The sequence below is a fragment of the Protomyctophum bolini genome (genome assembly GCF_963924005.1).
Source record: "Protomyctophum bolini genome assembly, chromosome: 12".
In the NCBI taxonomy this organism is placed as follows: domain Eukaryota; kingdom Metazoa; phylum Chordata; class Actinopteri; order Myctophiformes; family Myctophidae; genus Protomyctophum; species Protomyctophum bolini.
In genome coordinates this window covers 23,483,077-23,507,869 of record NC_137873.1, presented here as the reverse complement: position 1 = coordinate 23,507,869, position 24,793 = coordinate 23,483,077, and the positions used below count along the sequence as shown (strand labels likewise).

The 24,793-nt window shown below is 42.3% G+C and overlaps 2 protein-coding genes across 4 annotated transcripts in view; both read right to left on the bottom strand.

The window, feature by feature from the left end:
• Positions 1 to 1,465: 1,465 nt before the first annotated feature.
• On the bottom strand, positions 1,466 to 11,090 carry LOC308325735 (annexin A13-like). Of its 3 annotated transcripts, none has more exons than XM_080778397.1 (11): positions 10,903 to 11,090; positions 10,178 to 10,253; positions 9,598 to 9,692; positions 7,818 to 7,985; positions 7,364 to 7,397; positions 6,775 to 6,854; positions 5,423 to 5,491; positions 4,434 to 4,535; positions 3,753 to 3,828; positions 3,299 to 3,411; positions 1,466 to 3,006 (listed from the first exon to the last, which is right to left on the bottom strand). In XM_080778397.1, exons 1-11 carry the CDS (start codon positions 10,921 to 10,923, stop codon positions 2,887 to 2,889), a joined length of 954 nt encoding a protein of 317 aa, XP_080634523.1. In that variant the 5' UTR covers positions 10,924 to 11,090; the 3' UTR covers positions 1,466 to 2,886. The 3 variants fall into 3 exon arrangements, with proteins under 3 accessions (XP_080634523.1, XP_080634522.1, XP_080634524.1); XM_080778396.1 differs by having other exon boundaries at positions 7,818 to 7,988; positions 10,903 to 11,089; XM_080778398.1 differs by having other exon boundaries at positions 7,818 to 7,988; positions 10,909 to 11,089.
• A 3,664-nt stretch (positions 11,091 to 14,754) lies between these two features.
• gpr158b (G protein-coupled receptor 158b) overlaps positions 14,755 to 24,793 on the bottom strand; it is a gene marked incomplete at its 5' end in the record, with an annotated part of 74,451 nt that continues 64,412 nt past the window's right edge. The window contains 5 exons of the mRNA XM_080778410.1: positions 14,755 to 15,891; positions 16,120 to 16,664; positions 16,957 to 17,200; positions 20,124 to 20,279; positions 22,633 to 22,738. Coding sequence (XP_080634536.1) covers positions 14,929 to 15,891; positions 16,120 to 16,664; positions 16,957 to 17,200; positions 20,124 to 20,279; positions 22,633 to 22,738 — 2,014 coding nt within the window. The 3' untranslated portion in view covers positions 14,755 to 14,928. The remainder of the gene's footprint in view (positions 15,892 to 16,119; positions 16,665 to 16,956; positions 17,201 to 20,123; positions 20,280 to 22,632; positions 22,739 to 24,793) is intronic.

The following is a 24,793-nucleotide window of genomic DNA, read 5'->3' as shown; positions in this document are numbered from 1 at the left end:
AGTGGTCAAATGATCGCTGGTCCCATGTGGTCAGATGGTTAATTGTGTGCATTCTCAGAGCATTTTTATTTTAATGATGATCAATGGATTGTGTGCCAACTTGCATCAATGGTACTTCCACCAATATACATAAAACTCATAATTGAATTATTAAAATATAAATGTTAGATTATATGAAACATTTTATGATTTTAGTACTTTTACGTTGGTGCTGTAAACATGTATTTTATAGCAATTCATGCATTGCTACTTTTATACCCAAGTAAAGAATCTGAGTATTTCTTCCACTACTGCTCGAGTGTCCATTTTCATGTACCATACATCCAATCCAAATGTTTATAATGCAAATTTTAAACAATGGTTGACCATAGAGCCATTTTAATCAATATAATACTGTATATATAAATACTGTGAAAACAAAAACACAAAGCCAAAAAGGACAGAGAGGAGAGATGGAGAGGAAATTACAATGGAAGGGAATGATAGAGTCATTTACATCAATCTTAACAACATATGTTGTTTTTTGGGAGGCGTCCATCTGGAAACAGTTGTGAGTGCCTGAGTGGATTCAAGCTCCTCTTCTTCTCATGTCTGTCTACTCTACATCACTGAGTGGGTTTTCAACAGTGTTGACTAAAGACTAAAAGACAAGGTTTTTCAGAAGACTAAATGGGACAAAGACTAATTGGTCTGCGTATTATTCAAAAGACTAAGACTAAACATCTAAATATTCTGAAAAAACAGATCCACCCAATGTCTAAAGTGCTACTAACTAGACACTTTACCCCCCCCCCCCCTCTCTGTTTAAAAGTACAGGTAAAAATATAGTACAGGTAAAAATCTCTCTCTCTCTCTCGGCTTGGGATATCCGTGGATATCCACGGCTTGGGGCGAGCAGTCTTCACTTTTCGAAAAGCGTGGATATCTCGCCCGGCCCACAGTGTGGATACCTCGCCCCAAAGCACGGATATCTCGCCCAATGTTTATTTTATCTTATTTCTCATATTAGAACATTTAGAATCAATGTTGTGTCAAAGGAGAACATTTAGAACCAGTTTGTTGTTGTTGGTCAAATTAAAATGATGCCTCGATAATGAATGGCTCACCTCCCTCCATTGTTCTGGAAATTTCCGTTGGGGCAACCGATCTTCGCCGCTTGGGCCGATCCGTCTCGTATTCGTTCCAGGGGAGACCCAGCTAAATGATCATTTGGAACCAAATGGACCCTTATGGGTCTGTAACTAACTCTGACGGGTCCATTTGGTTCCATTTGTACACTCAGTTAAATTAGATAGAAATCCAATTAAATGGCGGTCCGTAGCATAATGCATATCAAATCAATAATTCATACTAATTTAATGCTATGTGCTTTAAAACAGTTACTTAAAAAAAAAAGCCAAACACTTAATAGTTTTACACTAGCACCATCTAGTGGACAAAAATAAAATAGAGAGTACAGACTGTCAAGACTTTAATGTAGATATAATTTATTATACTCAAATACATTGATGTCAGTACAGGGGGTTAACAAAAACTCAAATGGTGTTTTAATGTGTCAACCTGACACTACAGCTTAATTTTGTTCTAATACAGAGTAAGCTGAGACAATATACGTAGTTTAATGAATACATGAAAGTATTACAGTATATATAGATCCATGCTCTAGGATTGTACACAAAGCTTCAGGGAGTTCATCAGCCTACTCTTCTATATAGTGCAAGTTCTACAGTTCTACAGGTCTCTCAACAAACACTGATCTGATGATGTTATGGGTAGTTTAACACAAGGGCTCTAAATGTTGATTGACTTTCATTAGAAAAAAGGAAAACCAATGTACTGTAATTCTCTGGCAATGCTGTGTAAGTGTCAGTAGAAGGCAATTATGTGGCTGTGATTAAAACGTGACAGTGGGGTCACCAATATAAATATAAAAACCATACAAAGAGGTTTTTGGTTTTTCTTAATATTAGGTCGCAGCATGAAGGAAATTGCATTGCTAGCATTTTATACAAGGCCTCTCTGTGGAGAAAGAAGTGATCACACCTCTGTCTGCAGTGCACTCTGCACATGACAAAGATACACATAAAAACAATAACACACAAAGAGAGCAGCGAGGAATCATTAATATATTCTTAATAATACTTCAAATGCCACTGTTGGAACCATAACTTAGTTATTTCAAGATGTAAGCTTCAAGTAATACTTAATTAACTTGGAGCTAAAAGGCTAAATGTTATACTGGGACAAACAGAGAAGCAGCTCGAGCTTAAGCATAGCGTCGCTGATAGTGAACGGATGACTACTTCTGACAGTTATCTGTTAAGAACCATCTACTGTACCATAACTATCTCCACTGTTAACATTTCACAATGCTTTCTTAAAGCTGTCAAGTGTGTGGATGCAACAGCCACATCATGAAAAAACGTTGCATTAGCAGGTCCCAGCCAAAAGCTGCCTGTTTAAAGATTACCACTGTGAGTTGACTGTAGGTCTGACCCTGTGCACTGTACAGTGAAACTGTATTAGATTTTGGTCCGCGTTGTGTGGATTAGGCCTACAGTCTGTCACTTAAGCCTGGTACTTAAAAGTCGATCTACAAAGTCACAACCCGTCGCTTCACTACGTGTTGTGAGCTTGCAGATCTGCTATTTTGTTTAAGACTTGTTTAAGTGTGAGAATATGATCAGGGTTTAACCGGTAAGTGAATTGATGCCATACAGACATGAGAGTGAGATGATAGGAAAAGTGAGTGGAAGAATTTGGAGGTAGGGTTACATGAGGTTGGGGTGTGTGTTTGTGTGTGTGTGTGTGTGTGTGTGTGTGTGTCTGTGTGTATGTGTGTGTGTGTGTGTGTGTGTGTGAGGATGAGAACAATACTTTTGTTGTCTAATGCAGTATCTCCAGTAGGAGGCGTTTGAAGTCTCCTCCACAGTCACAATCCAGAGCCTCCTTCAGCGTAACGTCATACTTCTCCAGGTACATGTCCTTCACAGTCTCCAGGTCGATCTAGAGGATGCAGTGATCAAGATGAAAATCACTTTTTGTACTGTATGACTCACCTTTATTACTTTATTACTTACTTCACCTGCATGAATAAAATAATTCGGGTCCACTCAAAAGAAATGCGTTTCACCGTTTAACAGGTCTCAGCAACCTAATCATTGGCTAATGTGCATTAGTAATAAATTAATTTAAAATAGTGGAAATAGCCTATGTTTCACCAGTTTCAATTGAAACAGGCCTCCACCCTCAGGGGGGCCTCTGCCTCTCTCGCACGCACGCACGCACACACACTTGCCTCAGAGCGGCCAACGATGATGCGAATAAGTGTGTCCTCGTCAGTCCCACATCCCTTCATGCCGGCATTGAGGCGTCGAGCAAAGTATAGCTGAGGGTTCTTAGCACACCTCACTTGGTTGACACACACACACACACACACACACACACACACACACACACACACACACACACACACACACACACACACACACACACACACACACACACACACACACACACACACACACACACACACACACACACACACACACACACACACACACACACACACACACACACACACACACACACACACACACACACACACACACACACACACACACACACACACACACACACACACACACACACACACACACACACACACACACAATTAAGCACTTCCCCTGCAACTGCAACAGCATCAGTACACATTTCATTGTAACCACGATCATTGACACTTTCCAACATACCCAGAGTAATGAAGCACTCCTTAAGCGTTCCTGTGGCCTCAGCGTCGATGGTATCCAAGATATCCGTCCCTGAAAGCTGAAGGAAAATACCATTTCAGTTAGAAAACTTTTGGATTGAATTTCGATTTTTTTTTTTTTGTCTTGTTTTGTTTTTATTGAGCATAGATATTTGAAGCATAGTTTGGCATCAGGGCTCGGTCTCTATTCATACTCTGTGAACATTAATTTAAGTTATATGCCAAATAGAATTACAGGGACCCCCAAGGGGGATCTAGAAACAGAGCCTACAGGTGGATGCTGGGAAGGCAGTGGGATTGCAAAACTCCATCGCTTCACAAACTACTTCCATATGAGACTTCCATAGCTGCCACTGATTGGTCCGACCCAGGCCGGTTCGGTTCATCATAAGCCCCTGAGTGAGCCCAGATGGTGGCTGGGTTGTGAACTTGTCAATCAATAGCGCCCCCATCTGGCGTAGTCAGGTTATCTCTAAGTACAATGAAGTATTAAGTGATTAAATTAACACACTGGATTTTACAGCACATTACAGAGTAGACAGACACTTTATATGACTCTTGACAGTTTTTCAACTATCAAGTATTGTGGTTGAAAAGTGTCAGTGACAGCTGTGCTAAGGGTCACACAGAAACAGCTTTAGGACAAGATGAGACTGTCACATACCGACTCGTAGACCTTGAAGGTGGCCTGGAGTTGCATGTAGTTCCTGTGACTCAGGATAACGCTGAAGGTTGACTCGTCCGTCCCAAACCTTCCTTCTCCTGCCTGGTGACACATGACAGTGAGACAATATCCCAGCTTAGCTTCACATGAGGTTTATAAAGCCCTGTGTCTAACATGGTCTCAAATCTCCAATATGCATCAAATGGCTACATAATAACATCATGACAACAATAAGGTATATATTAGGCAGTGAAAGCTGCCGGGGACAGAGAGCTGGTCAACAAATCGTCTGTGTTGACGACCACCCAGCCTCAGGGGTTATCGGTAGGATTATAGGATAGGATGTTATTAGTCTACTAATTGACACTATTAACCCATTTTAGGTGGGAACCCCTTTTGGCGTTACAAGCTCGAGTGGCGCGCTACGAGCTTGTAGGTCTGCTATTTTTTTTAATCGAAGAACGACTGACATAGAAACATAGCTTTTTCAGAAAACTGTCAGGATGTAGAAGACATTATTTTAATCTGATCTCAGGTCAAAATTAATGTAGGTTAACCTACATTATAGAGCACTAATTTGTCATTCTAACATGAACAAAATGGGATATATTGTTTTACAAGTAAGCTTGAACTTATGCACAAGATATAAAAACAAAAATCGGGCCCTTGTAGGTTGAGCCCATCAGAACAGTAGCGAGTGCCATAACATGAACCAGAAACCGAACAATAGGCCTTAATCATCATATCACCAAAAAAAAGTTATTCTTATTTCTTGAAGAACAGAACACCTATGATATATTCCACTTTTCTTGCTCAGGGACACCAACATGTTGCAGGGCCTGGAATTTAACCTGGGACTTTCTCTTTCCCAGGCAGTTTCTCTACCCGTTCAGCTATGGCCGCCCCACAACTCTATGGGTGGAGTCTGAAGGGTTCAGACTGCAGTGGATCATACAGGGCGTTTCACTACATTGTTAGACAATGCTGACCTCAAACAGAGCTGTGGCATCTTCTTCTGCCAGAGCCTCATCCACTTCATAGCCTTCATCCCTGTTTGCCTGGGGAGGAGGAGAGATGGACAGAAGGAGCAGGGAATGTAGAGGGAGGGGTGGATAATAGGGGTGGTATATAATTTGGGGGTGGCAGGAAGAGGAGGGGAAAGTAAGCGAGTGGAGGAGAGTAGGGTCATTGAGTTTTGATTATAGAAAAACAAACGGAAAAACAATCCTCTGGCACACAGTGTACAGTAAAACAGCTGGGGATGATTATATTCACCATTCTGTGGTTAAGTACTGTTGTAGGATATGAGTCATGGGGGTTTGACTGTATTTGTCCTTCAGAGTAGACCAGGAGAAGGGAAGTGGAAATGGGTGAGGGTGGAAGTGAATGAGAGATCTAGAGAGGGCACGGACTCCAAAGCGTGATAAACACAGCATTGCTGCCGGTGAACAGGGTCTCAGTGCTGTTGAGCAGAGATGCAGCAGTGTAACACTACACTCAGTTCAGGGTGTGGAACAGCCTACCAGAGTATGTAGTTGATTCCATCACTGAAAATGGCCTTCAAGCCTTTAAACACAGTGTTCATAGACATCTCCTGTCCAGCCCTCACACCGACTGTTGAGCTGCAGTGAACCATATGATTTGGCAAATGATACATTATCATTACTTGGCTATTGTTCACAATGGCAATGGCTAATTCCGCCCTGGTTCCGCCTTGTTTATGTTGAATTAGCTAAAACATATTTTTTGGACAATGACACATGTTTTTGTGAGGAGAAGACTGTTGTATGTGTGTTGGAAAAAACTTCTCTCTGCAAAGAGCCAGAGAGGGATTTCAAAATGGACGGCTAGGGTAGTGGCAGGTTGCCAAGGAGTCCAAACTGACTATGGTTCTATAGACATATTAATTAATCAATTAATTCATGCCTCTCGCCTCGTGTGCATCTGTATCTTGATTTCACGTACTGATGTCTGTGCCCTCAAGCGATGCTACTACTGTACAACACTGTTTTCCAAATCTCCTCTTGCTGAGATAATGGCAGTACCACATTGGTGGAAATAAACCAGTAGCACTGTTGGAAAACACCCGAGGACTGAATGAGATCCATAGCACAGTTGAAAAACCCATGATGAGTCACAGCCAAATGGCCTGACAGAAACACAGGCCAATATTATGATAATTTGCTATATTAATACCCAATTAAGATTCTCCAACCGTTGGACAATTCTTTGTCAAGGGATATGCCTCACAACAATTTGTCACTAAAAATCAGGCGTAATCATGAATACTGTACATGTATGAACCTGTTTGTGTTAAAATTTACTTTTAGTCTGTGTTTACCTGTAGTAGTGCAATCAACAGGTTCTTCACGTCTCCACTGGTGTCACCCTCAATGTCTTCCTCGAGGTCCCGCTCATGGACTACAGTATGAGGTAAATACATACAGTAAGCTGTGATGAGGATCTCCGGTCATAAATGTAAAACGTAAATCTTCAAGCGTTATGCATATCATTTCAACTGAGATATAATGCATTGTGTTAATTTTTTCACACCAAAATGCATGGTTCAAAAATATATTAAAGTTGTCCAACTTGAATATGAAAGAATCGTCTTGTGATATCAGAAATCTCAATCTCTAATAGGACAGTTTTACAACAAAAGCAGGGAGATTGTCTTCAGTCTCTAGTTGACAGAAGTGTTTAGAGACTGACTTGTGAGTCTAATGGAAGAATAAAGTCATGTCAGCCATGTTTGTGACTCAACCTCAAAGATGACTGTTTTTGCTGTGATTCATTCTTATTCTGTGACTCCCTTTGGATTATTTACAGTGTGTTTTACATGTGCTGGCTGGGCAACCACATTTTCCAATGTGAACGGAACATCTAATTCATGGTAGTTCCTCTGGATCACAGTGTAAAAGAACACCTACCCTGGGCGTATGTATCCTTGTAGCTCACAATGTCCTACAAAACAGACAACAGAGGACATTTAGTAATCCTATAACGCAGTGCAGCCACAGAATGTAATGATACAGACACACGCTGGCATCAAAGAGGCACCCACAGGCTGAAGCCAAAGAAAGGACAACAGTGTCCGTAAACAATAGTTATTTAAAATGCTGCTGACTCATGTATTAGATTACTTACGCTACAACAGCGCCCACTATTTTGTTGTAACCTGACCTCCTTGGCTAAAAAAAGCCCAAACCACACCAAAGGGTCACGTTGGGACAAAACGTTTTTTTTAAGGTTTTTTAAGGCAACTCATTGCAACTCAATTAGTTGCATTGGTATGGTCTACTTGTCCCAACCTGACCCTTTGGTGTGGTTTGGGCTTAAAAGACACACAACGATCAGTTGATTATCGATTACACACATATGCACCTGGTTGGTGGCCGTGCACAAGATCTCCACTAAGACCGCTTCATCCGTGCCCGCGCCCTTCATGGCCCTCCGGAGCTCCTTGGCGAAGTAGACATTGGGAGGGTCCAACATGGCCAGGGTGGCCTTCTCGAAACTACCTGTCAACTCCTTCTTCAGGACCTCCTCCAACTCCTCAGGGGCCAGACAGGGGGAGAGATGAGGGTGAGGATGACAGACAGACAGACAGACAGACAGGTGTGTGTGTGTGTGTGTGTGTGTGTGTGTGTGTGTGTGTGTGTGTGTGTGTTTGATTCTTTGTATCTCTCTTTAAAGTGCACTGTTGCACTTTGATTCGCCACCTCAAGTTAATTACTTTATCCCCAGCCAAATCCATATTTAGAGCTTGCTAGCTAATATCGATCTAGTATCCAAATCGCTCCTCACTTCGGCTGCACCCCCTATACAGTAGCTAGCTACAGGAGTATACTGCAGCCGAAGTGACGAGCGATTTGGGCCTAGTTGATAAAGAAGCTGTGCAGATAGACAGAGACACGTACGGTTACTGTAGTTCTTTATACTCCATTGTACGACGGTACAATGGAGTTGTTGGCTTAATTATTTCCTGTTTCCCTCGCCCCTATTACATCATTCCAACATTCTCAAATGACCTCTCATCATTGACTCTCCATAGAACATCCAATAATAGCCCGGTTGTGGATTTGTTTGATCTGCATCATCAGTCACACAATCAGCCTTTATTATCTATAGACAGGTCAACATTTGAGACAGCTACAGTAGGTAGTACTGTACTGTAGTTATAGTCATTCAAAAATAAATAATTTGAGGGAGATTCATTCCGATTTCAGATCGTTAAAGTGGATGTGGAGCTACACAGTAATTTAACTCTTATTGCCAGAATTGCTGCTGCATTTGTGATTACTATAGACAGAGTACTGGCTGTATAGCACCGAGTCGGTAGCGATGGAAGTTGGAGATCCATGCCCCACCCGGCTATGCAATACTCGTACCCGTGTCAGAGTACCCATTCCACCCATCTGTCTTATATGGACATTTGTCTCTCTGTGTCCCTTTATTCCTATATATGGAGTTCTGTGTCAGCCAGCTCCATATATGGAGTCTGGGCAGGGCCCTGTCCAGAGCCCAGGCAGAGGCCTTTTGTGGCAGTCCGACTCGACACCGGGCACTGCAGTCCCTATGGGGGTGTGGAGCACGCACGTCGAATTTGAAGTCGGTGGGGCGAACGGTTCTCGAGTTACGTGCATTACGGCCACACACACACACACACACACACACACACACACACACACACACACACACACACACACACACACACACACACACACACACACACACACACACACACACACACACACACACACACACACACACACACACACACACACACACACACACACACACACACACACACACACACACACACACACACACACACACACACACACACACACACACACACACACACACACACACACACACACACACACACACACACACACACACACACACACACACACACACACAGCATGGTGCATTTATAGATAGATACGGTTCTACAGTATATGAATGATGTATAGTGATGGACTAAAAGTGATTCATTATAATAATTAATTCATCAATAATCAATAGTATAGTGGCGGTGTGTGTTAAAGCAGATATCAATTTGATATACGTTGGTGATATTATCGATGTCCACTCCGGGAAATACTCACAAAGTGTACTGAGATTGGCACCCTTGTTTTACAATCAGGATGAAACTTACATCATCATACTTTTCAAAGTATGCCTGTTTGATCTCCACACGTTGAGCTGCAGAGCGATTGGCCAGGATGTCAATAATGGTCTTCTCGTCGGTCCCTGGAGAAAATAGAAAACAGATTCACCATCGAGTTTCTATAGGCAGGACAACATACAGAGAGTCTATAGACCACCGATCAATACATTGTGGGGGTGGGGGGTTATCTATTGATATAAGAAGAAAAAAAACACATGAACTGAACTTTATTTTGTTAACACATTGTGAGTTTATAGATAAAATAATTTGAAAAACTTGGCATGGCCAAAATATATGCCGGTAAAGTGGTTTAAATCTGGACACATCGGCTGCATAGTTGCAGAGAGTCGGAGAGACTGATATCAATCTGTCAATATCAAATCATGGTATCATGGTACTGATAGCATGCAGTCTTATCAGACAGACACAGACAGTAAAGATGCACTCATCCCAAATGTGCACACAAACCATTGCCTGTCACTTGCAGATCAAATAATACACTTTGCCTGGGAATTAAAAATATATACTGTAGGAGTATAATAAATAAATAAATAAAAAAAACACTTACCAAAGCCTTTGCAAGCTTTTCTAATCTCCTTGATGTCAGCAGTAACATCAAAGTCCTCATAGGGAACAATAGTTGGCTACAGAGGAGAATGACAGTGATGACAGTCAAATATCTGAATCAAGCAAACACATCTATGAAGTGTAGACCAGTAAACAAAACATCCAAATCCACTGGATTATGTGTCGGCTGCTACTGTACAACAGCCCAGCCCATTTCCCCCCAGTAGGGGTGTAGCCTCTAGTGAAGTCTGTGGTGGGCTCGCTGAGTCATGGGACAGGCATCTATACGTGGGCCATTGATAGATAGAGCCTCCTCCTCACTCTGCATCCGATACAATGCGGCCTTATTGATAACGGTCGGTAAAACGATGGCGTTTCTGTGACATTCCACTTACGCTCTGGACCAGAGGGACCTACATTCCACATAACTGCAGCGTGCAGCCTCCTCCTCCGATAAACGGCAGCCACATTGGGCCGCCAATCCCTAGAGGTTTGCAGTTACTGTAGCCTAAATCTCTTGGAACTGCGCAATTTCATTTAGATAGCTCTGAACCTCTGATCACAATATTTGGAGCTTTCACGTTAACAAAACATAACATAATGCCAATTACACGAATTAACGTTACGGTAATTTCTCGTTCCATTTAATTAATTAAATTATTGCCAAATGACGAAAAGAAGAAAACAAGGCGTCACTTTAGTTCGCTAAAATGTAGACAGTTTTACCTGGACCTGGACGTTGCCCATTATGTTTGAATCTCAGAATAAGGTGATGATGAAAGATGATGTCTCTCGCCGTAGGTGTGGGTGAATGATGCAGACAGAGAGCAGCAAAGAGCGGACACTGACAGGCTGGACACTGACTGTACACTCTGCCTCTGCCTCTGTATGAGACTCACTACTTTTTTTCCCCAGGATGGAGGGAGGGAGGTAACGGCTGATTCGGTCTGGCTTATTAGCCAGGCTAGGAGGGAGGGGCGTTAGTTTTTACCCTGAGGACGCCCCTGCGGGCGGTGGCGCTCCCGTCGGTCGCACTCACGTGATCCCACCCTTCCTCTGCGCATACTTTTACAACGCCTGCCCACCAGGATTTGTACACTCATGTGGACTCCGACTCCGACTCCACACCATGGTCCACACCCTTGTGCAAATGTGCAATATTTACATTCATTTAGTGGTCGAGACAGGCACGCAAGACAAGGCGGGGCGCCACGGCAGTGACGGCACGGAGTGAGCTCTGATCAGGACCAACAGAGGAGCCATGGAGGGGAAACGAGACCACTCGTCCACTGACATCGCTGACGTCACCATCATTTAACAGTTTACTTTAGTTTTAGATTTTTACAGTTTAACAAACAGAAACATTCATGTATTCATGTATACGGCCATTGTTGCAGCCCACTCACAAACGCCGCAGTTGAAGTAGTTCTGATTTATTTGTCACCTCTCATTATCTACTATGTATTGTAATGTAAAGTTGCTGTTGATGCCATGGCATGGGTGGTGGACTTGTGCCCACCTATCCTAATCCTGCTACCCTGTCAGTGTCAGTTAAATAGCTGAATAAATCAAATCAATCCAGATTCCAGCCCAGGCACCTTCGATGTCAAGTTTGGGACGTCTCGATGTAATATCTAGAATTTCCACATGATGGCGGTGTTGTACGGAACTGAAGTAGAATGGGCAGAAATGTCAGCATGCCAATGAACTGCTAGTATTTCAACGTTTCAGATTATTAACCAACATTGTTAAATACTTAAATTAATAGCATAACTACAAGCTCACAACAAGCTTGCAACTACAGAGGTAGGCTAATTTAGGGTTTAATTGGTTAAGATACGTTTTTAGTTGGCTTAAGTAGCCTAAACAATTTAAACAAGAATCCATGTTTTCCCCAGTATAATACAGCCTTAAAGGGACTATTTAAAGATCAATGAGCTCCCAATGAAGTGAATTTCAGTGCTGGTAAACTGAAAAAAAAAACAGTACTAAATAGCATAGTCAGTAGTCACATTGCGACACATTGTGAGCTTACAGATCTGTATTTCAAAATATTTGTGTACATTTTAAAACTTTTTTACGTTTGTCTGCTCTTCAGAGGTAAATAAATCATGTGAAAAGGACATATTGAGTGCTGGCATTTCCTTCATGCTTGTGACATTCTGCACAATGTGTACTTTCTACTTTTGGTACTTTAAGTACATTTTGATGCCAATAATTTTGTACTTTTACTCAAGTATATTTTGAATTCTGGACTTTCAGTTACTTACATGTAACAGAGTAGTTCTACATTGCAGTATTGATACTTCTACTTAAGTAAAACACAGGTAGTAATCACCAGAAACGTTGTCCTAAGAAACTCGGCTTCCGTCATGACTCATGTTTTTATAGAAATATTTATTGCAGGTTTGGAGAACAGGGTATTTACTGTATGTACATGCGATTACAACTGAACACGATATAAATGTACAGTACAAATACCCCTGTGTGGATGCTACAACAGCTAGCAACTGTAAGCAACATCATAACAATCATACAATACAGATAGTGACCACAAGTATTGGATAGAGATGTCAAATGATATAAGATCATTTAGGTCACATTCTGGTGACTTCCTGGGGAGCCGACACCCACGTTGAAAACTTGCAGCCAAGTGCACGAAGCTGAACTCAACTCACCATGTTTGTGTGTATTAAACTTGTGGTCATGGTCACACATATGGTTTTTTGGTGACAATGGAGAACTGTTTGATTTATTTATCAGCAGGTGAGTGATGAGGTCATGCATTAGATGTGTGAAGACTGAAGAAACACTGTCAATGCCACACACACACACACAATTAGCATGCGCTCATGTGCACGAGCAACAGCACACACACATGCAAATACAGTGACAGTTATTTATTTCTTTGCAAAATGTAGGTGACCTAACATTTCTCAGAAAAAATGTGTATTCAAGCAAATGGCGAAAATAGGCGAGCAACTGAAAGGAAGAACCGTACTATCACACCTGCCCAACTCATATTTGGCTTTCATGGCCCTTAAGTGTACTGTGGCCCTACATGATGCAGTTCATTTTGTGTTTGATGTATCAGCTGTACAGTACCTAGGCTGTATATAGTACAAGTGTCAACCAGAGGTGGAAACCATCATACTGTAGATATTTCAGCACTCCATAGATTATTAACAGCAAGCTACTGTGAAAAATCCATGATACCAATGCACACCATTTCAAAAGCATTGTTTTACATAGGAACTCCGATTACCATAAGCAACAACATTGAACATTTCACCATCATGTACTACATTAATACACTTTTGTTCATGTATGTCTGACATTTTGCCACATGCTGGCCTATGAGAAATGTATACACATATTGCCAAGACGCCAACCTTTGTCAGAACATATACTGTAGGCCACAGTACAGCAAACTAATTAGCAAAGCAAATTATAACCCATCTCACTTCTCCATGTTTCTATTCAAAATGATCTTGTCATTACCATTCATGGTTCAAGATAAAGGCTAGTTTACATCTCGTTGCAAGGCCCCTTTCACAAGTTTCACTGACAAAAATGACCTATTATCAAGTGTAAGGCATTATTATTTATAAATGTGTCTCAGGGCTTTGGTCATTTTCCACATTAATGATGCCAGTTTTAATTAACAGTTTCACTGTGCTCATGTCCTTCCATAGTTTTTCTTTTTTAAATGTTTTATCCCACAATTTTGTAACCCATTTTTTCACCCAGTGTCAATTATCTAATGTAATCCTGGACGCTAGACTTCCTCTGCCAACCTGGGGGGGCAGCGGACTGACCTCATGCTTCCTTCTATGCATGAGTCCAAGCTGCTTCTTTTCACCTGACAGGGGAGAGTTTCCCTGGCCGGACGTAGTGTGTGGAAGGAACACGTTATTCCGACCAGTTCCTTTCCCCTCCATCAGGCAGTTTAGAGACGAGGATGTCCTTCCATATAGTTTTGTCAAGTATTTAGTTTGTTAGCTATGTAGTCACTGTCAGTGCACTGTATTTGTAAACAATATATCCACAGGCCAATTTACCTACATTTATTGGCAAACTGCGGCCTGATGCAATCCTGTTTAGATTTGCAAAAATGACAGACAGATCAATAAAACATTTATTAGTCTTGCTTCACCAATCCTACATATTTGGCAAGATACTTTGGAGATGGAGGCGACACCGCCTGACATTCTGTAAGCAACATTCCACGGAACATGTCATACTGTAACTAGGGAACCCCACCATCAGGTGTATGGCGTAAGAACAAAATGGCCACCGTGTTAATAATTCAAGTACCCCATCACAGGTTTAGCCATGACTTTGTTCATAATCTTTGAGGTCAAAGGCTTGCCTGGCATGCTGGCAAGTACAATACATTATCAAATGTATTTGATGTTCTCACTGTGATGTGACAGACAATTCAAATTGATCCACTGTGCAAGCAAAAGTGCAGACTTAATATTCCTCAAATAAAGTGACTTTAAATTTGCAGCGCACCAACAACACAAATCTTGTCACTAAACAAATATCTTTGTTTGGAATGCATCATTAGACAATAGGACCATGTTTTCTTTCTTCATAAAATGATTGAACAAAGATACTCTCCCACCAATACAAACGTTGGAATTTAAACATTTAGTAAAATAACTCAAACAGTCAGAGTTCTTAGTTTCCCTCTTCGTTGCAAATCTGTGGATACAAAACATACAAAGTCCATGATTACACTTGGCATCATGCCTTATTCCCAGAGTCTTGGTCGTCAAAATCCCAAGGACAAACCTCAGCCATTTTAGCACTGCTGATCGCTGGGGGCATGTCACAAGAGCTCTGGGAGTCCTGTCTCTTTCTTTCTGTTTTAGTCTGATCAAGGCTGTCATGTGAGGGCTCGGTGTCCCAGGGACAAACATCCTGCCTCTTATTCTCCGTCACCTCGGGATCCTTCGATGAGCTCCTTCGTCTTCCTGAAACTGGGCAGCCGCTCTCCGAGGAGTGGCTGCCATGCCGCCTCTCTGACGAGGGCTTGCTGGTAGAACTCCGCCTTTCCTTGCCTTTCTCCCTGTCCCGCCCCTTCTCCTTCTCCACTCTGTGATTGGAGGAGCAGGACCCTTTCCGTTTCTTCTTGGAGTGCGGTGTGGGGCTGTTGCACGTCTTCTCCTGCTTGGGGGAGGGTGGTGCGTCATAGTCCCATGGGCAGATCTCTAACATCAGGGAGGGAGGCTGCAGGAGGCTTCCTGTGGACTTGGAGTGGTCAGAGTGTAGAGTCTTGGGCTTCCCATCGGTGGGAGTGACACTCTTCTTGCGTCTGATTCTTTCTGGGGAGATGGAATCGCAATCACCTGCCAGCATAGGCTGCTCGTCAAAGTCCCACGGACAGACGTCTGGCTTGAGAGGGAGAGGCGACCTGGGAGAGCGAGGTTTCCTGCTCTCTCTGCCCTCCTCACCTCCCTTATCTCTGGAGCGCCGCCTGTTTGCAGGGGACTGTCCTGCCCTCTGCTTCTGCTGAGACCGGACGTTTTTGGTGCATCTCGACACACAGGGTGTTGAGATGGTTTCTTCCGGAGCGATGGAGACGTGTTTCTGCGTTTTCCCTTCAGAGGGAGTCGGCGGGTCGTCTACGTCCCAGGGACACACTTCAGACAGGTCATACAGGTTCCTCCCCAGCTCAGAGCAAATGGATGGCTGGCTGCCACTCACCTGTTTTAACAAAGCAGTGAATAAATCAACTGTGTTCAACTCTGCCATTTAACGATCAGATAAAAGAAAGCTGACCAACACACCAATTAAACAATCAATCAATCAACCAACCATCCAACTGCCGCACAGATTCGATCATTCGATTGAGATCTCTACCATCATCATTCAATCAATATCACTCAATAAACGATTTCCACAGTTTGTAATGACTGCAGTATGACAGGCTACCTGTTGTTTCATGATGCCCATCTTCATGGGGGTTTTGGAGTACTCCACTGATTGGCTGATAATCATCTTGGGGTAGTGTTCCGGTGTCTCGTCCACCTCGGACAGCGTGAGCCCCTTCAGGCCTTTCTTGCTGGCATCCTCCACACTATGTGTCTTGCTGGTGAGTCCAGGCATCTTTTCCTTGGCACTGGCAATCACGCTCAGAGACTTCTGCATAATGGATGTGCGTAGCTGGACGGGCTTCTTGTCATGTGTCAGGTTGTGCGCACTTGCCGACTTCCAGCACAGTGGAACGGACTCTGTGGACTCGGCCAACTCCATTTTCGGTGGAGTCGGCGGCGGCTCCGCCGACTTCTTGCTATGTTTGCGGCCGATGAGGGATCCCAGGAGAGAACCGTCGCCGTTTCCAACGGGGGTCATTTTGTCCACCACGGTGGAAGCGTCCAGGCTCCCAGTTTCATCACCCTGGTCACAGACATGGTCGTAGCTGTGTGACTTCTTCAGGCCCACTACTTTGTTCTTCAGGGAGTCGTCCCGTGTTTTACCTAAATGGGTGATTAAAATACGAATTATTCAAACAGTCCATTGGTCCGAAAAAGGGGAGTGTAAGTTTCACTATTAGTGAAACTTTTGAGCCATCTCTCGTGGCTCTAGCACACACATTCTCAGCCAGTACCGCCAAAAGCCACTCTGACCTATACTCTATTACTCTTACTATGTGTAAGTCACAATGCCAAATCATACAACTGTGACTTAAAACAAGCTGTACACAAAATAAACAAAAATACAAATGAATTGGATAAAATTATTCTCATGGCATCAGCATGGTGGCGTTACCGTGGTGCGCGGGGTCAAATGGGTTCCTCCGTAGGGTGCTGCGGTTGCTGCCGTGTTCGCTGCCGTCCTCGCGGCTGCACTGTCGGTGCATGTGCATGGACTCTGGGATCTCTGTGATGCGCTTCATCAACGTGCGGCCTAGCCCTTTCCTGGAGCTGCGTTTCTTCTGCAGGTGGGGGTTGTTGGCCAGCATCTTCTTGCGTTTGTGGACCTCCAGCTGGGCGTATAATTTCTTCAGCTCATCCTGATAAAACAGGGGAAACAAAATGGCGACTGTTAATAAACTTAATTTATCCTTTGTTGCACAATGTGTCGCTCACTGAAAATAACCGGTTTTCAAGAATTGCGCTGCGTTGTTAGGTTGAAATATTTTCTGTACAGTAAAACGACTTTTTAGAGAACTCCATGAACTGTCACTAGTTCCCTGAACACTGTTAATAATAGAGCAGGCAGGGACTGTCGTAACAGCCACAGCACTGCTGTACTGTACAAACTAAAATCTAACCAAGCAGTGAAAAGGAAGCACTTTTTCAAGAATGGGCCGTACTTTTTATATTTCCATTTCAAACATTGCTTACAAAAAGTCCAACATGTAAAATTAATTACTCACAATTATGTTCCATCTAGCCAACACCAACTCATATCCAGAGGACCTTTAGAACACCATTGTCGAACGAAAACAAGTCACAGAGCTGTTCTATTCGCTCGCTTAAAATAACCGGTTTTCGAATTGCGCTGTGTTGTTAGGTTGAAATATTTTCTGAAAGCGACACCGTTGTGCAACAAGAAATAAATTAGAAAAGAGTTTGCCAGCATTACGTAGAATGAGAATCAATATCAGTTTCATTGGCCAAGTACAATGAATTACACACAATTACAAATGAATTACAGACACAATGGATTTGATTTGGCCAGGTGCTGTCTACTGTAGGTCCAAATATCTCTGTATAATGGGTTAGCGTTAGGGTTAGGATGAAATTAAAAACTATTAATTAAACAAAAATATGAAACAAATCTTGTTTACATTATATAAACCGAATTTTATGCGGACTGTTGCATTCAAATTGTCCTTAGTAATAGCTAAATACAAAAATGAACTTCCAGACTGCTATGATCCTTAAGTATACGCTGGCATATGGTCAGTCAAGAGAAGCCTGCTCGAAACAGAGGAGTACAGTATGTATATGAATGCAATATGCAGATTGAGCCCATTCTAAAAATAATCAGAGCGCAGAACCAGAAATGGCAATATAACAGTAAAACAACCTTGTAGAGAACTCCATGAACTGTCACTAGTTCCCTGAACACTGTTAATAATAGAGCAGGCAGGGACTGTCGTAACAGCCACGGCACTGCTGTACTGTACAAACTAGTATCTAACCAAGCAGTGAAAAGGAAGCACTTTTTCAAGAATGGGCTGTACTTTTTATATTTCCATTTCAAACATTGCTTACAAAAAGTCCAACATGTAAAATGAATTACTCACAATTATGTTCCATCTAGCCAACACCAACTCATATCCAGAGGTCTTTTAGAACACCATTGTCGAACGAAAACAAGTCACAGAGCTGTTCTATTGTTTTGGTACATGATCCATCATTGTGATGAATTGTACCTTTTCCTGGAACAACTTTCTAACTGTGAAGTGACAGCAATTGATTTTTGATCTACCTCTTGGGAAGACTTGAGTGTAAAAAGGGAAATGCACATGACATGCTTGGGGAAAACACAAGTGCTGCAGAAGCAGACAGAGATCAATCACCCAGCGTTTACTCTGTCTGTGTATTCACATGAAAAGTGCAGTGCGACCCCACTGATCCAAGTGAGACAGCAAGATGAAATTCGATGTGAACTGCATGTGAAATGCTGTGTAAGAAAGGTCAACAATGCCTCTTTTGTTTGAGGCAGCTTGCCAAATTTCCGGTTCATAAATCTCTAATGAAACTATTCTACAGAGCATGAATTGAGTCAGTTATGTCCATCATTTGTTGGTATGGAAACCTGAACATAAAAGGACAAAAACCACCTTGGTAGGATTGTGAGAACGACCTCAAAGATAGTAAATTTCAGTAGCCTGTCCTGGATCAAGTAAAAGTAAAAAAAAGGTGCTTAAGAAAGCCAAGTCCATTTGTACGGACAACTCTCATCCCCTCAGCTCAGAGTTCAGGCTGCTTCCTTCTGGCGTTCGCCTAAAGGTTGCAGGGGCCACAAGCAATAGGTATAAGTTCTCCTTCATGCCTGTTTCCATCCAGGCTTTAAATGCCGATAGGACGAAGAGGTAACTTGTCGCTTGACTCGCTTGTTGTATGAATTATTAACTGTTTTTGTAATAGTTAAGAGTTTTAAATGCTACACTGATACCCTGAACTGCCATCCTGTTTTATAGAGGGTATGCGCATGCATAAAGTGAATGGCAAATCGAGTGGCAAAGTGAGAGGCAAAGTGAGTTTAACATTGTTTAACGTTGTTTAATGCAATCAGATACTTTTCTGTTTGTATGTATGGGCTATCAAGGCCAGAAAGTATTTATGTATTACTCAGTAGGCGTTCCCGCATAAATTCCGGGTTTGATGATGACACACGCATACCCTCTATTGTTTCTATGTGTACCATGTGCTTTTTACTGTGTTTTATGTGATTCATTTTGTCTGGCTGTTATGCTTTGCTGTACACCAAATCACACTTCGGGGACAAACACATTGAAAGAATTGTATGGTTGTAAGAAGGGTATTTGCTGGTTGTATATCACCCTTACACCAGTGTGCCTATTAGAGCACCAGGACCAGACTGGCTTGTGGTTTCACATGGTATATATTTATTGAGGATGACATGGAGTGATGATTTTAAATGTACATAATGCATCAACTTGTGGCATAACTGTGAGGGTTCCCACAGTACTTATCTGATAGAGGGCAAAATGTTTGTGAGGTTACCACCTGGGCCTATATAGGCCAGCCGCAGGTGTGCCTAACTAGTAATTAGTATAGGGCCCCACCCACCAATAGAGGAGGAATGAAGTGATCAGCTCCCACTCCACCCCACTCGTACACACATAAATGAACCTGAATGCAGGTGTGTCGCTCGCTCGTCTGAAAAGCCCTTTACTTGTATCTCCAGAATGACAGGAATATTTGTGCTCTGTGTTTGAAATCAGTGTGAACGCTCACTCGTATATCCTCGGGGTCCAGGCTGTGTTCACTCCAGTTAATGCCAGAATTAATGCTGCTGTGTAGGAATGAACCGGACCGCCCCATGTCCAGCTCCTCCTCGTAGCCCTCAGTGGCGATGATGTCATCTCGGGCCTGGGTCCCCTTGGAGAAGAACTATAGGACAGATGATGAGACGAGATACGATTACCAAATGCAAAGCTACTGTAGTGTGTGTGTGTGTGTGTGTGTGTGTGTGTGTGTGTGTGTGTGTGTGTGTGTGTGTGTGTGATCCACGTGGGAGCCATGACATCCCCATGTGACAATCATGTGGATCTTGGGATGCATCATACACTGTATGATGCATCCCAAGATCCACATGATTGTCTCTGCCAGGCCGAGGGCATGGTCGAGACTATGACTTCACCCCTGTCAGTCCATGTGTATGTCTGTGTGTCAGTGCGTGTCCGTTTGTGAGCAGAGCCAATCGAAACCGTTGTAGTCGACAGATCGGCGTGAAACCGTGCACGGCACACACACACCTTGTAGGTGTTTCTCACATGGCCTATTATAGCACCACCAGGAGGACGATATTTGCAACATTACTAGATTTGTTTTTTATGTCAATCTTATTAATCCATATATTTGTTTTCAATTGAGTCATTTTCAATGCAGGTATACGTGAAGAAGAACAAGAACAAGAACAAGAACTTTAGTGAAACAATGGAATGCATTTGCATATTTCTCAACAAGAAAATGCACAAGCACATCTTCAAACATTTAATGAGAATGAATAAATATAGCTGCAAGCAGCAATACGGGGGCTAAGCAATGCAATATACAATATGCGTAATAACAGGCTATAGAAACTTCATTTGATAGAAAGTAGCCTATGCAATGAACAAATACGCATTGGAAACTGCTGAGCATGAAGCATGAACAAGCCATGCTACACCATGTTGTCCAATGAAAAACACCTTGTAGGCCCTACAGTACGTTGTTTCGTCCTACATGCATGTTTGTTTCATGTTCTGTTGCACCTGTACACCTGCATGTCCTACATACTGGCAGTAAAGTGTTCCTGAGTTATTACTTCTGAAAACATATTCACTTGCGCTGTACTGTTACAGCAGAGTAAGGGTTTCTGGTTCAACTTCACCTACTTCCAAGATGCACAGAAGAGGTAAAAAAGAGTTAAAGCTCCAGCAACACTTCTAGTAGAGAAGAACTATATTGTTAGACCAACGTGGTTTTGGCTTTCATCAGTGTCATGATGAATTTAATGATAATATAATATTAAAAATGTAAAAAAAATCACAGTAGTTTTCATTGTAATGCCGTTGTATCGATATATAAAAATATTTCCATTGATCCAAGCTGGAACATAATCGATTGATTGATCATTAAAATAAACATGCTTGTTAAGTGGGAGGGCCAGATTGGTGGGCTATTTTCACGATTTTCAAGTGCATTGCCATTTGCAAAACACTTTGAATTAAGTAGGGTAGGTATAGGCTAGCCTGGCTCCAGCCATTGGATCGCTAGCCATGCCCATAAACACTCATCATCCACATTTCAGATTTAATTTGTGCCTTTGTACCGCAACGCTGCCGCAATGTAAAAACTTCTGACGAAAGGTAAACAGTGTGTGCTTGTTCCAATGTGTAGCGAGTGTATGTAGCGAGTGTGTGTGTGTGTGTGTGTGTGGGGGGGGGGGTATAAAGTATAACAGCGTTATACTTTAAGCAAAAATGACCTCTATGAACAAAAATGTATATAGAAATGAACGTCTGTTATACTACATTACTTTTCACTGAAAGAAAACAAATAATCACGATAGACAATAGACATTTTACGGCTGTGTTCCTTTGTTCTGGTTGCATAAATAATGACATTATAATCTACGTAGCCCAGTCTCAGTAACAGATGCAGTGCTAGACCGATGGCCTCCCATTCTGCTTAATTGCTTCATTATGCTCAATTGTCCAATACTTGTGAGGCGTCTAACGGAGTGGGAGAGTTTGAATGTTTTCTATCATTTATGAGACATTGCATAAAGACACCCGCAGCAGGAGTGCTTTGCTGAGTTACAGAATGAGAAGCCCTCCTTTCCATGACAGACCAGGGCTATTTGAACTCAACACAAAGCAGTGGAAACAAAAAATTAAGTTTGTGTGTATATTTAAACAAACTAAATCTATTCCGTTTTTAATTACTAGAGTTTGGGCCAGTATGCAGCGATGTGTTGTGGTGCTATGTTTTGAAGAAAAAGCGAAATGGTGGAAAATGTGTTGTACGACCTACGGTTCAATAGTTATAAGCCAAAACATGACTCAGCCTGTTGCCTGAGCCTAGTGGGAGTGTGCAAATGTGCATGTGATGTTTCATGTTGATCGGTCCAACGGTACCAGAGAACATCTGTTGACAGGCACACAGATATGGACTGGGGTGAAAACATAATCCCTGCCACCGGCTGTTTGGGCCTGGCGTAGATATGAACCGATTACAATGAATCGCATATAGTTGTTACCTTGGGAACAAGCAGTAGAAGCAGTGTCACAGTCACAGTAAGATGAGTGTGAGCAAAGGACAGCATGAGCATCCAATCCGGAAGCAGCCCAGGGGCCAGAGTGAACCTGCAAACAACACAAATAAATATGTTTTATTCATTTTTATACCACTATAACCAATAATAAATACATACTGTATAAATATACAACATATTGTATATATATATTGTATATAAAATGTATATACACACGTTTAAGATTTTGGTCCATGTTTTATTATGGTTAACTTGGTCTAGGACGGTACTATTCTATTACATTTACGCGTTTCCTGGGTATTGTGTGTACTGTGTAATGTAATAATAATAATAATAAACTTTATTTATAGAGCACCTTTCATGACACGAGTGCAGCGCAAAGTGCTTTATAAGACAAACAAAGTATAAAAAATATCAAACAACATAACAATCAAGGCACAATCAAAGTACAAAAAATGTCAAAAACACCAAACAACATAAAAAATGAAATAGGTAAAACAGTGAGTCAACAAATAATTTAAATCAAAGGATTCAGCCAAATGAGTAAAAAATGGGTCTTAAGCTGAGTTTTAAAAACATCTAGGGAGGGTGCCAGTCTAAGGTGCAATGGAAGTTTATTCCAGGTGGTCGGCCCGTGGAAGGAGAACACTGCTTCGCCATATTTCTTCAATGCCATTTTTTGTGGCTTTTCACAGGCCTTTAAGGAGGCGGTTTGGGACAAACCTGAGCAAGCAGTCCTGAAGATAGGTGGGGGCGAGGCCATTTAAAGCTTTGTAAACAAGTAAAATAACTTTAAAATCTATTCTAAAAACAACCGGGAGCCAGTGTAAGGAGGCTAAAACTGGGGTGATATGGTCTCGCATCTTGGTTTTAGCTTGTCAATTGATTTCTTTGGGAGGCCAGATAAAAGTGTGTTGCAATAATCCAAACGTGACAATACAAAAGCGTGGATTAATGTTTTTGCATCATCTAATGACAGGTAGATGATGTACACACACACACACACACACACACACACACACACACACACACACACACACACACACACACACACATTTAACAAGAAATTCTTGAACACAAACAATAGTGGATGCGCAAACTCTACAACAAGTGCTTCAGGATACAGATCACGGGTACAGAAAGCATCGCCTTCTCCATATATGGTGACTGCCAATTATTGCAGACACTGAACAGAATTTTGCTGATGCCTTAGCTCTTGGCTTGGGCATGCTTGCAATCTGCAGGCCCCTCACGACTGATTTATGGACATTACAGAGGCTTCCAAAAACAACAACAACAACAACAACACGCTGTGCCTTAGAAAATAGCTCTTCTTGGCAGGGGGAAAAGAATCATCTAATTCACTGCCAGTTTCAAGCAACATCGGGATAGTAAACAGGTATCTGAAAGACAAGATAGACCACTACAATGTGTTAAAGGACTTACTGAGAGGCAAGTGCATGCCAACTTCAAACAGGGCAGAAGAGAAGGAGATGACTGCAAGTGCTTGTGTTCACGTGTGTGTGTGTGTGTGTGTGTGTGTGTGTGTGTGTGTGTGTGTGTGTGTGTGTGTGTGTGTGTGTGTGCATGCATGCATGCGTGTGTTAGCACTTTCTCTCAGACTAATTCTGCAGAGATCACAATGCTGGCCACGGTGGTTCATAGGTCATTGTCCCTCTGTCACCACACCCGATAATGAGATTCACACTCATTAATCACATTATTCATTCAAAAGTGTGCTGTGTGTGCGTGCGTGTCTGTTTATAGTTGTCTGCATCGTTATGTGTGTGCAAATCCTTGTAAGTTTGTGTTCATTGAAAAGTGAGTTTAAGAACCCCCCCCCCACACACACACACACACACACACACACACACACACACACACACACACACACAAAACCACACACAACACCACACACAACAAAGTCTCCCCAGGAAAACTTGGTCTTATCTCCAGGCCACAGCAGCAGCCAGCCTCTGATGGCAGCATACCAGAGACCACACTGTAAACACTGCAAGGGGAAGAATAACATGATTTATGGCAGAGTCACCCCACCACACTGAGGTGTGCTTTTTGCTTCGTCATCAGATCAAAGTACCCAATTTGTGCCAGGGCTTGTGTGTGTTCTGGTGTTGCTGTGTTGTGT